This window comes from Coccinella septempunctata, chromosome 9 (assembly GCF_907165205.1).
Source record: "Coccinella septempunctata chromosome 9, icCocSept1.1, whole genome shotgun sequence".
Classification (NCBI taxonomy): Eukaryota; Metazoa; Arthropoda; class Insecta; order Coleoptera; family Coccinellidae; genus Coccinella; species Coccinella septempunctata.
In genome coordinates, this window is record NC_058197.1 from 17403886 (window position 1) to 17416167 (window position 12282).

A 12282-nucleotide genomic window follows, 5' to 3' on the forward strand; every position below is an offset into this window, starting at 1 on the left:
GGAAATAAATTGAACTTTACATACAATTATAGTACTATTGGTACATTTGGCTATTGCACCATACAATTTCGACTCAGATAACAATCAATCTTATCATTTTCTAATAGTTATCCTTATTGAAATGATTGGTAGGAAGGAAAAAATCCATTGTACTGATACTAATCATTATTCGCATTCTAATTTCCTTGAAATTAGAGTAGTTATCAGGAAATTGTTCAGGGTTCAAATTTTGGAGACTCCCTTATGCCACTTGGTATTTATCTGATGAGGAAAAAACAGGGACAATTGAAACAATGAGACTGTTTTCCTGAAAATATAATCGATAAAAACGGTTGCATCTGATTAGGGGATGCTCAAAAAAAAATCAATATGAAAGATCCACTCTAACTTTTGCCAAGGACTCACCCCTAAACTATTCATTGACTCCCAGTACATTTAGAATTTCCCATTTCATTGCAGAATTCAATACGGTGGAAAAGTCACAGTAATTAGAGATCTGGCATCGTAGAAGATTGTGAAATGATTCAAAATACACTGTAAAATTCATGAAATGGCCTCCAGAGTTTTGAAATACTTTGCAGGTAAGTTAATTAAAAATATCGAACTTAGGGACATTTATTACAATTGAAGACTTTTCACCGGCTCGATGTCAATGTAAGGGACACTCTGTAGAGTCACTTTATGAAGGGAGTATGAATTTCACTCCGAAACTTGCTTGGCAAGATTTCGAATTATCGAATGACCCTATATAATCTCGTGAGGTACGACAAATGAGAGGAAAACACTGGGATAATTTACCATCAGTTAATTACAATGACATAGGTACCTACTCGTGTATAACTCACCTCAAGGATAAACAATGCGGTCTTTCGACGAATTTCACGATTTTAAAACCATCCTCGTTTTTCACTGGAGCAAAAATTTTAGTTTTTCACGTACCTACTTCCAAGCTACTTTCTCGATGATACCACGATAAGCAAGTCGATTAAACTGTCCCACTGTAGGCCAATGAACACGCGTTCAAAGATAGCCGTCAATGTTTGGTATGTATATAACGTCGATGACAAAATTTCAAACTGGTTTCATTTTTCTTGATCGCATCACCCTCTTAATTCACATGTGCTCCATATCTACAGATCCTGACGGATAAAATAATTTGTTTAATCGCACGATAACCATCTCAGATTCGCCAACAATAGTTGTTACGAAATTTGAAAACAACGTTTGTTTAGGAATCACATCGACTTTGATGGGATTTAGATAATCTGGTAGATTCCGAATTTTTTCGATCGTTATCGTCGGTAAATAAGTCTGTTGTGTTGCACTACCCAATTTTCCGCCCTTAGAATCACAGGAACCCCTCCAATAGTTATTGGGTAAAAGCTTGGACGGTTGAGAGAATTTTAAAATTGGAAAGTTTGTTTTCATTTTTTATTTTGGTGGATTCGCTATGGATGTGGTTTATGTGGAAGAAGAATTCAGTTATCAAACAACTTTAATACAATATAAGATATAGTACATTTTCAAAAAAAACTTATCTATAATAAAAAAAAGACAAAACATGGGTCTGTACGTAAAGAAAATTCGAAATATCTACAATAAAGACTTAATTTATACAAAAGTTCACTTAACTCTAATGGGCCTATCAAGAAATGCAAGAAATTATTTACAGAGTACAATTTTTACACGATGAACTAATTTTTCATATTCGCGTATATTATTGTGGTAGGTTATACCTAAATTAAGTACATAACTGGGGCTTCTGTAATATCATTGTACATAGAGGGTGAATGAATGAATTTCGAGGACTAAAATATGGTTTGAAATTAAATCTATATCTCTCCATATGACAGGTATTTATAGTCACCATATTACCTGAATTTCAGTTATTTAACACCCTGTCTATAACATCTATACACTATGGTAATACTATTTCACAAGAATATGTTCGAAATATTGAAATTCTTCAGACAGAATACGATTTCTATTGCAATGAGTATTAAAATTGTGGAAAAATTGCAGAATGGGGATGATTCTAAAAATAGAAAAGACGAAAACTATGAAAACAGAGAGAGTAATTGAAGTAAAAATTCGTTTCATTTTCTGTTAAACCCTTGAAATTGAATTATTCGAAAGATGTGGAGGTCCAGCCTTCTTCTGTTTTTAAAACCATCCTGTATATTCCTCAAATAACGAAATAAAAGTATGAGCTTCTTTTAGGCAAGATCATGAGGTCTTGTATTTTCCCCTCTCTGTTGTTGATATGTTTTGTTCAAATACTTATTTTTTATGATCTTATTATGCAGCTAGGTTATTTTCTGTGAGGGTAGAATAAGTGGTACTATAAAATAAATAGGCAGATATTAAGTAACGCTGATTCCTTCGAATTTCTAAATACCTAAAACAGTCTTACATTCCCTATTGGATACAGGAGAAATGAACAGAGATGGACAACAACAAATAATCCAAGACAAGAATCACTGTCCACCCAGAGCCTATTTAGAAGCAACTGCACACCTGTTTCGGATTAATTATTCAATCATCAGGTAATTCAGACTTATAAATGGATTTATTATGAAGTGGATAGCTAGATGGGACAGATCAAGAGTTAACCTTGGCTAGATTGGAAGAACCTAGTGAGAATTCTGTTCATCCCTCCTCAACAATTTTCCTATTCAACTAAAACATGCTCAAGTACGTATATTCGTCAGATTTAAACTTTGCAAGAGTTCAAACACTTGCTCCTTAGTCATCAATATCTTGGTGTCACTCTCGGCAAGCTTCTCCTCCAGGTAGTTCCTCTGGTGTCGAAGATGCCGATGGGTGGCGCTGGCGGTCGGCCTCAGTTCCGACGTCAGAGTGGCCAAACGTTCTAGCTTGTCTTTTTCCAGAACTTTCTGCGCCTGGTCTTGCAGCTGGCGCAAGTTGCACTCCTTGGTGCGCAGTTTGGAACCCTTCGGACCGCCTACAGGAGATCCCAGGGTGCAGACCTCAAGGGTGGGTAGCAGTAATAGAGTACCAGCAGGGGGCGATGTTGTATTTCTTCCCAGTATTCTGAGAAACTGCTCCGAAGCCTCGGCGTTGTCGAGGAGGATGTTTGGGATCGGTTTTGGTGTGGCTGCAAGGTAGGGCATGGTTATTTTGTGGTTGAAACTGTTTCAAAGGAGGACAAACATGTCTGAGACATTATCCGCATTCAGACTCTTAAGAATCAAGTCATAGGAGGGTCTAGCTCGAGGAAATCAAGAAAGATTTGCTCGAAGATTGAGTTAAAATCTTGGTTTCGTTAAGATTTACGTAGAAAAAACGTTATTTTGATCCTTGAGTCCCAGGAGTTCCTTGAAAACCTCAGAAATAAGTCTTTTCAAAGTGAATAATCAGATATTTCCGACCGAAAATACACAAACGTTATATAAACGTTTAAATAACGTAGTTTCGGTTTTTTGTGTGATTTAGAATACCTAGTGCTTTCACTCTGGGGAAACTAGATTATAAAACGTGTTTTCAACCGAGGTATTTAGCAACGTTGCCAACTGCAAACATTGTAACGTTGAAAAAACGTTTATATAACGTTATTTCTGCTTTTTTATTACAAATTCGAAGCATAACGAGCAAACAGACTCCAAAACAGAAAACATACACAATTTAAACCCGTTAACAATTCAGAAGATTAAATCATGCAATAAAACGATCAATATTAATATTGTTAATGGCAAAACACTCACAGATGCCCACCGAGCAACTAGGTCCCATGAAGTATTTCTCAGTCTTCATCGATTTCCCGTCTTGGTCTTCCACTTCCACTGCCAGACCTAGGTTCTGTTCCTTATTCCAAGCCCTGACAGCGTTCGCCATGTTGAGCTCCACGTATCTGCTGGTTTCTGCGATGACTCTGCTGTCACATAGACGTTTCTTCGCTATAAGATAGATTTGTATCATTCAATTTCTCTTCAATCTTTATATTTGAACTAATTTTACTCACTTTTCCTCTTGTTCTTCTGATTCTTGACGTAGTAATACGCAGAAATCCTGTAAACCTTCTCCTCCTCCTCCCTTCGATGGGTGCAATTGACGTTTTCAAGATGGGTGGAATTTTTCAGGATCAGCGCGTGTAATCTCAGAGTAGCCTCGGCTATCTGATTGGTTTGGTCGTCTTGCGTGTAGTTGAAGTAGAGGTTCATCATTTTTTCCTCCGCCTTGAACTCTTGGGTAACACCCTCTGGGGCAGAGCCTGCAAAAGGGCTTTGTCAATTTTTTGTCACTACAGACATCCGTATAGGAGTTTTGTATATGACTCATAGCTCAAATATACGAAAAAGCTATACAGAATGATGTAGTGTCAATCTACTACTGTTACTGGGATCAGTGCAACAAGATTTAAGGAAACCTTAGGCTTAATATACTTTCTACCCACGAAATGACTCATGAGGAACACCAAAACCTCAAAAACGAACAAAAAACATTGAATTCACGCATCGATATAAAAAGACTGGCCCACGAACCGACCCTTGGGGGATTCCTTCTCGATACTCCTCAGTCTACTCACATGAAGGATAGAAGGTCCTGATTTTTTTCGATATAAACTCCTCCAACGGGTTGGATTGCTCGTTCATCGGAAAAAATTGCGTCAGATTCAAGGGTGACGTTTTGTTGAACATCATATTTGCCCCTGATGAGTTCACCCGTCCCACCTGCTGCAGGATGTTCATCTTCAATAGCTGGATCCAATTGTCCTTGGTCCTAGAAAAATCGGCATGCTTAAATGAATTGAAGAAATGGTGCAACAGTTTTAACGTCACCGAGTATATTCCGACCGGCTATGGGGCATAAATTCACAATTCAAAATACATTCATCTAGACTTTACTGGTTTTCTGCTGTAATCTGAGGTCACACTGTCTGAGAATTTTGCATTTTTGCAGACAGGTCATACGCAACCTTATCTAGGCACACTCATGGCTGGCTAGACCCGTTTCTATTTAACCAATGGCAAGTCACCTTCCCTAGGTCTTGCTCAACCGTTCAGAAAAAAATACAGACGACCTATACTTTCCCATTTAATGTCTAGGTCTAGTACAGAACGTGACAACTAAAGGTAACCCCACATTATATGTTCTATTGTTCATTCTGACTAGAATCGTTTCGGAAAAACAATGGAAATCCAGGTTTTTTTTGAGTACAACTAAAGGTAAACCTGTGAAGTCGATACCCAATTTCGAAATTGGAAAAATGAATAATACATGAAGAAAATCAACAGTGTTGATGCTGAATTGAGCTGGACTTGTGTTTGGGTGATGAATATTTGAGTTGCATTGGAATTTATTCCTTACCATAGTGAGAATATGAAGACGTGGAAGATTGACCTGTTTATAGCTTTCTCATTTTCTGTTTAATCAGAAATGGTTCAAATTGGAACGTTTTGGAGTTTTTCTCACTTCTTCATCCAGCTCATAAGATCTTTCAACCTATAGACCTTTCATATGTGAATATGAAGGCTCATATGGCTGGAGATTTCCATCACCCTTTGACAGGGCTGCACCGCTAGTGTGGGTCCCCCTTTAGAATAGAACAACTTCCGTATGCGCTTAGGTGTGTTGTAGACTACGGAGCAGACGTGTTTTAACTTTTTCTGATTGCATATTAATGATAAATTGTAGTTTACATGGTTTTTCTTTCCCAGGATATCCAGACGTAGCTTAAGGCAGTCCATCTGCACTGTCTGCAGTGATTTGAACGGGTATAATGACCTTTTCTGTGTGCTGTATCATTGTGGCACGAACGTTTTGAGAATACGCTCGTCGGAATGTTATTTTCGCAGAAATGGAGCCAAAAAACTATTTTCTGAATCGTCCAATCTGCCAACCAGGAAGTGGATGAACAGGACTACACTAAGCTACTCGGAAACACAAAAAATGGCAAGCTTAAGGGCATCTTTTGAAGGCATCGCTGTCTTACAGCCGCAGAGCTATAAATAAAACCACTTCGCATTCCGTCAAAAAAAAAAAAATGGACAGTCAAAAACACCTCTGGTGCTACACAAGTTCATCAAAACAATTCTGATGAAATCCAAACCGATAAATAATTCATCGACCATCATAAAAATCGTAAATTATCTTTTTCCCCATGATTCTATCGTAGTAAACATGGTGGAGTATTCAAATGGGAAAAAATTTACATTTAAACGATTTCACCCATTCTTGGGATTCTTGGTTTATTCATAATCTGGCGGCCCCCTTGGTCTAGAGACGGTTCAATGGCCAATAGGTCGAGTGACCTCGATACAGACGTTTTGGGAGAGAAAAAAATCCGTGAATACTGATGAAATAGACGTACGCAATGTGTGTGTTCTTTGATCTTTCGGATCTTCGAGTTCAACGAACAAGATTGAGCCACGATTTGGACAGTGTGAGAATGTCTGCTCCTTCTAGATCGATGGGGTTTAAATCTGGTGAACGGGGTGTCCGCAGATAACATTGACGTTTGCTAGTCGACAGGAGACGTGTTTTGTCTTGTTTTTTCCCTCCCTCTAAACACAGACATCATAGTGTGGCAGTCTGACGTCGAATATCTGGGAATAAATGTGAATAACAGACTTCTGGGCAGAGGCATGGGGTTACTGTTAGCAAAGCAGCAAAGGCCTTACAAGGCGTGCAGAAATTTGGTGATGTAACCCAAAAATACTGCAATGGGTAAACATCAAGATTGTGAGACCACTTATCACTTATGGGGCAACATACTAACATGCCAAAACAAGTCAGAACAGAAAACCCCTCGATAGAATACAGAGGCTAGCCTGTGGGTGTACAGAGCTACAATTTGTAGCCTTGGCCATTTCGATGAACGGATCTTGTACCCATTGGGATTTTATGAATAGGTTTTCGAAGATTTTGGCTTATATTACTCATGGGGTGCAAAAGACAGTGGATCCAAGTCGTGGTAGAGATTCAACCTTCTTGGATCCGTGTCTGTCTCATTTGGGTTTGGCAATTACTTCAGTTTTTCAGAAATGTGAACCAAAAATTGTAAAAATATTCTCTAAACTTGGGAATCTTGATGGTTTTCGAAGATCCGAGTGGCCAACCCCAATTTATGGCGGAACACGTGGTCAAGGGCATATGGGCCAGATGTTCTCTTCGCCAGGCAGACATTTATGCAAATTTATTCAATCATGCATTCGAAATTTGGTGACTACCGATTAATGTGGGGCCATTTGTCTGTCTGGAAGTTTGTCACATAAACACATATGGTGATTATTGGCCGGCTTCATGAATGAGTTCTTGAAAAAGATCGAAGATTTCACAATGTTACGGCTAGACGGGGTGTATGGTCAAGGTGATGATGGTTATTCTTGGAATTCTTCGTAGTTGACACGATAGAGGCGGAAAATGAAAAAGTCTTTTAAAATCTACACGAATCAAAATGGGTTTATTTTTTATAATAATCCTTATGGATGCTTTTCGAGTCAAAAAAGTTGTCAACTTTGTTTATGGTCGAATTTTAACGCACCTGTATGGAATCGGACTGAAATACACCGTTATAATCCTCAATTTATATTATTTGTACTTCTTTGGACTGTTATGATGATTGCCTCTTGCTTGTCTGCTCTTCAGATTCAGATGGAGGTGATTACAAATCTGATCACTATGTTCAAGTACACCTCTTTGAGATCCCTTTGTAAAACGTAATTTCAAAGGGCAATATTGGAGAATGAGTCCAAATCTGACAATTTAAATTTGACCCCTGGCCCACCAAAATTATTTTTGATTATCTTAGAGCTGCCCAATCTCAATTCTGTCAGTTTTCTGTTTTCTAAGAAAAAATTCTTTTCAGGTGCCATCTTTAGGGAGATAAGCAGAGGGCTGCTTATGAAACAAAATATGTGAAAGATTCATACTATTTTAAGACAAGGGATGTCTTTTTCTACAATTATTCATCAACATCCTGTAGATATTGGATGAAAATTGTGTTAGATCTTCTGAATTCCATCCACAAAAGTCATAAACAGATTGTGTATGCAACTACATGGAAAAAACTGAATAAATAGCTTCAGACACAACCAAGAACGAAAATAATGTCAGGTAAGCATTAGGACCCCCCTCAGATGGCATCAAATCGTCCTTAAAACGAAATGCCGATCCTTTTCCAGTTGAATTTCCAGAGCTCGTCGATCCAGATCCCAGAGTGCCATTCTGTGGTCTCAAGGGTGTGTTCCGATACAAAGTAACGGAACTCACCTGCGTTGAAAAGAGCGCTCGTGTTTTTTTAAGCGTCTCGCTCGAGACCAGACTGTGAAAAAAGGCGAAAAAAGGAGGACTTTGGGTTAGAAAGGCGGCCCAGACGATTTTAATGAGGGTTTATAAGGTCTAAAGTGTCTATTGGAATTTTTGGGTCAGTTCTCGGATCCGCTGACGGGGATGTAGGTCAGGCTGCGTCTAGACGAAGGGTCTGTCTGCCCTTATATGTCCCGCTAGATAAAGGTGGGACGGTGCGATGTTACATTCAGAACCTTGGAATGTTTATTCTCCTTGAAGAATCCATATTCTTACGAATATTATGAATTTTTTGGTATGTTTGCCTTTTTCCATAACTCCAGAATCAGTTGCCCGATTTTTATGAGAGTTACACTATAGTGTAATCTGTAATGGCTTTGCTGGATACGAAAATTGATAATGATTGATCGAATCGCGATTTCGAAGTCCAGACAGAAGCTAGACTAATTAGCGAGTTCTTAACGTGGAATTCCAGATAAAGCCTTACTCACGAGACGCTTAATTGTTACGTTTTGATATTTTTTATAACGTAATGTTGCATTGTATTACGACATCGTCGGTGGTTTTGACAAATAATAAATAACAGATCTCCATTATAGGCTACACAGCTTAGGTGTAAAGTGCGATACAACCAGAGGGTGTGAGATCATTACTTTTGCCTATTTGATAAGCAACGGTGATCTCTTCATTTAAAATCACGTTTTCACCCTATCGGTGCAGTTTAAACGCCTCTCAACAAAAAATTGAGCACAATGTCCGCCATAACATCTTTCTCCTACCTTCTGCAACCATAAATCATTCCCAAATATAATCTGAATTAGTCGCTGGAGACCACTGGGTTCAATTCCAGGTTCCAGCGCTAAATTATATCTTCCTATTGAGGATATTGATACTCCTAACGTAATAAAACCTAAACTAATCTTAGATGACCCAACCTAGACTAGCCTACTCTCTAAGATGCAACTCTAATACCTTATTTCTTTGAAGGGAAATTTTCCTAACCTAATTTTACCTCGTCTAATTTAACCTAACCTATGTTGACCTAAACCTAGACTAACCTACTCTCTGATATACAGCCAACTGAACCTTTATTTTGAAAAATAAATTCTCCTAAGCGTCAACGTAAACTTCCCCCTAACCTAACGTAACCTAAGATAGCCTAAACCTAGAACCTAGACTTCCCTCTAAGATGAAACCCTCACCCCTGTTGCAGTTGAAGGGAAATTCTCCTAACCTAATCTAATCTAATCTGACCTAACCTATGTTGGCCCCAACGTCTTCAACCTAGACTTAAGACTAACTAATCTAACCTAGCCCAACCTAAGCTAATCTAACCTATCCTAACTTAGCCTTGTCCACTCTCTAAACTAAAGTGAGTAATATTTTTGGCATCGAATACAATCGAATAAGGGATAGTAAATAGTTAAGATATATAGTGTTAATGTTAGATTAGGTTTCTGCTCACAACCACTGCAGTTTCGTAAAAAATCACCTAAAAAGAATGTATGGAAAAATAGTTTGTACGATTCAATCGATTATTTCAATGTAGAACTGCAATTAAGCAATAGATCGCTTGTGAAAATTCCTTGGAACTTCTTGCCTAGAATCCTCAAGAAAAGAATCATCTTGTCTAATCTAACTTCGAATAAAATTCCCATCAGGTCATATTTCGCACAGGAGCGTCACTAGACGTGACTAGATATTTTCGTAAAGTACAAATAACCCATTAAATCGTCGTGATTCAACGTTTAAAAAATATCGGTTATTTTTATAACTACTTCAGCAGAATTTCGGTTTTACGAATTTGGCAATGAACCGAGCGTGGACTTTCGGCAAATCGATTTTTCTGTTTATCCGGTTTCATTCGTACGTTTCTACAGGAAAAATTAAAGGAAATCATTTAAAGACTTTTGGATAATGTTGAGGCTTAAAATTTTTAGATATAAGAGCTGTGAATTTGAGTGAATAAAAAAAGATGTGGTTAAGGGAACAAAAAATCGTGTAAAATCGAGCAATTTTGAATTAAATTCGCATCTCAAGCCAGTTGTAGAAATATCCGAAGCAATTCTCTCAGGTTAGGAAGAAATTAAAAAAAAAAAAACGCGAGATCAGTGGTTAAAAAGCAGAGATCACTCAACAAAAACATTTACCTGCTCTCCACATCAACAATCGGAAATCTTGAAAAACAGAAAATAACGTTAGACAAGAATTTCCCATATTTTTCGGAAAAACTATCGGAAATCAATTTTTTTTACTTTCGCAACTCTTACCGATTTCTGGAGGCCTGGAGTGCGTTGATATCTGTTAAATTCCCAGTCGAATTGGAGGGTTGCTGTCGGTTTTCCACGTTATTTCCATCTTCAACAGGCTGATCGCCCTGCATGACATCGTAAATATCAACCTTCTTCCTGGAGGAATCATTTCTTCCCCTGAAACTTCGATCAGTCGGCTGTGCCTGCCCTATGTGCTTCTCGTAGTATTCGTCCAGATACCTGACGATGACCTCTTCCAACTCCTTCGTCGTCAAAAACCGATTTTTCACTGGTGCACTCCGAGAAAAATCAACTAGAGCACTGGTCACAGTCATGATCAACACTAACGACTTAACCGACAGAAACATATCGATTTTCTTTTTGGAAAACTCGAAAATCGAAACTCCGAGTGTTGAAAACGCCGGAAAATTTCTGAAACGTGAAAAAAGTAGTGAAGTAGGACGTGGAAATTTTTTTGGTATAGTTGGGAGGAAATTACACTGTTATTATGCTCATTGCGGTGTTAGACAAATTGAATAGAGCGCGTTCTTCAATTTCTGTGGATGGAGTAGTTTTGTCATGGATAGAATGAGCTTGGCTTAGAACGTCATGTACAATATATATAGTAAGGTATGAATTTGATGGTGGAGTACTCGAAATGGCTAGGAGTCGAGTCTTCCAAAGATTTCCGATCCAACACTTTTATCCTGCGTCTAACACTCCTGGAAAATATTTGGAATTTCATTCTTTATAGTCATCTTGAGGGTTTTCCTTCGAAACAATCGTAGATTTGATGAAAATTCGTTGAAATTCAGACTTTCAGAATATATTGTATAAGTTTTATATTCAAAAGAACAGTTTCCATGGTTATTTCTTATACTTGAATTCATGGGAAGTACAGCTTCATTTTTTTACTCTCAAAGTTGGAATTAATTCAAAATTTCCCGCGTTCTGTTATGCCAGTTGCGTCACGCATATAAAGCTCTTTTATTCGTTCACAGAAATCCAGTGGAAGTTCCTGTCATAATGACACATGATCATTTTTTCTGTTTCTTGTAAATTTTATTAATTTTCTTCCCTTATATCTACGCAGACGAAGAGCAATTTTCAGAATATTCGTTAGCCCAAAAAAAGGTTCGGAGATTATTGAAATTCTTGTTGTAATAATAATTACCACAGATTCCTCAAGAAAAAATCGTCGAATGACCAAAACTACCTATTTTTTTGAATTTTTCTTATAAAAATTCAATTCGCATGCCTGCATGAAACTTTCCCATGCTATGTCGTTTTTTAAAACGCGAAATACCTCCTGAAATAAGTACGAATCAAGTGTCAGACATAAGATCTTTCGATTTCCTGTTCAATTCGTCAAAACAATTTGAAAATTGATGCCATCCATAACATATTACGATTATTTACAATTTGGACGAATATACTCGCAGAGAGAGGTCAAGGGGTTTTCTATTTCATCAAAAGCGCATTTATTTCAGAGAGCTGCTTTAAGCTTCAGAAACAAATCAACTACGTTGATTATTTCACTTTTTCTGGAAACTCTTCCCTTGTGGACGTTTCATAAAGGAACCCCTGTATATTCGCGATCCAAAAGAACCCTAAATTGATTGATTTAACCGTGTATCAAGTCGTGAACGTAGGTCAGGATGTTTGTTTTAGTACGAAATGAACAACACTGGACAGTTTTCGTTCTTTACCTTTAAAAAATTCCTTATCCAACAGAATGGCACAAGAAACACCACCTAACTCT

General features: G+C 37.8%; 2 protein-coding genes and 1 long non-coding RNA gene across 5 annotated transcripts in view; 1 reads left to right on the forward strand and 2 right to left on the reverse strand.

Annotated features, from left to right (window-relative positions):
• The window catches only part of LOC123319966, a 451417-nt gene that overhangs the window by 158388 nt on the left and 280747 nt on the right, over positions 1–12282 (reverse strand). The window lies entirely within an intron of this gene.
• LOC123319904 lies at positions 1478–11262 on the reverse strand. 3 transcript variants are annotated; one of them, XM_044906972.1, is made up of 6 exons: positions 10539–11261; positions 10419–10445; positions 4547–4740; positions 3983–4231; positions 3726–3917; positions 1478–3118 (listed from the first exon to the last, which is right to left on the reverse strand). In XM_044906972.1, exons 1-6 carry the CDS (start codon positions 10886–10888, stop codon positions 2691–2693), a joined length of 1440 nt encoding a protein of 479 aa, XP_044762907.1. In that variant the 5' UTR covers positions 10889–11261; the 3' UTR covers positions 1478–2690. The 3 variants fall into 3 exon arrangements, with proteins under 3 accessions (XP_044762907.1, XP_044762908.1, XP_044762909.1); XM_044906974.1 differs by having other exon boundaries at positions 2822–3118; positions 3736–3917; positions 10539–11262; XM_044906973.1 differs by lacking the exon at positions 10419–10445.
• Positions 2564–6466, forward strand: LOC123319977. The gene is made up of 2 exons (XR_006538676.1): positions 2564–2694; positions 5679–6466. It is a non-coding gene; the product is annotated as an uncharacterized LOC123319977 (long non-coding RNA).

Coding starts and splice junctions, on each gene's coding strand:
- LOC123319904 (XM_044906972.1), bottom strand. CDS start 10,888: ATGTTTCTGTCGGTTAAGTCGTTAGTGTTGATCATGACTGTGACCAGT. Junction 10,446..10,538: donor CTCCAGGCCTCCAGAAATCG/GTAAGAGTTGCG, acceptor CTGTTTTTCAAG/ATTTCCGATTGTTGATGTGG. Junction 3,119..3,725: donor TAGTTGCTCGGTGGGCATCT/GTGAGTGTTTTG, acceptor CCTACCTTGCAG/CCACACCAAAACCGATCCCA.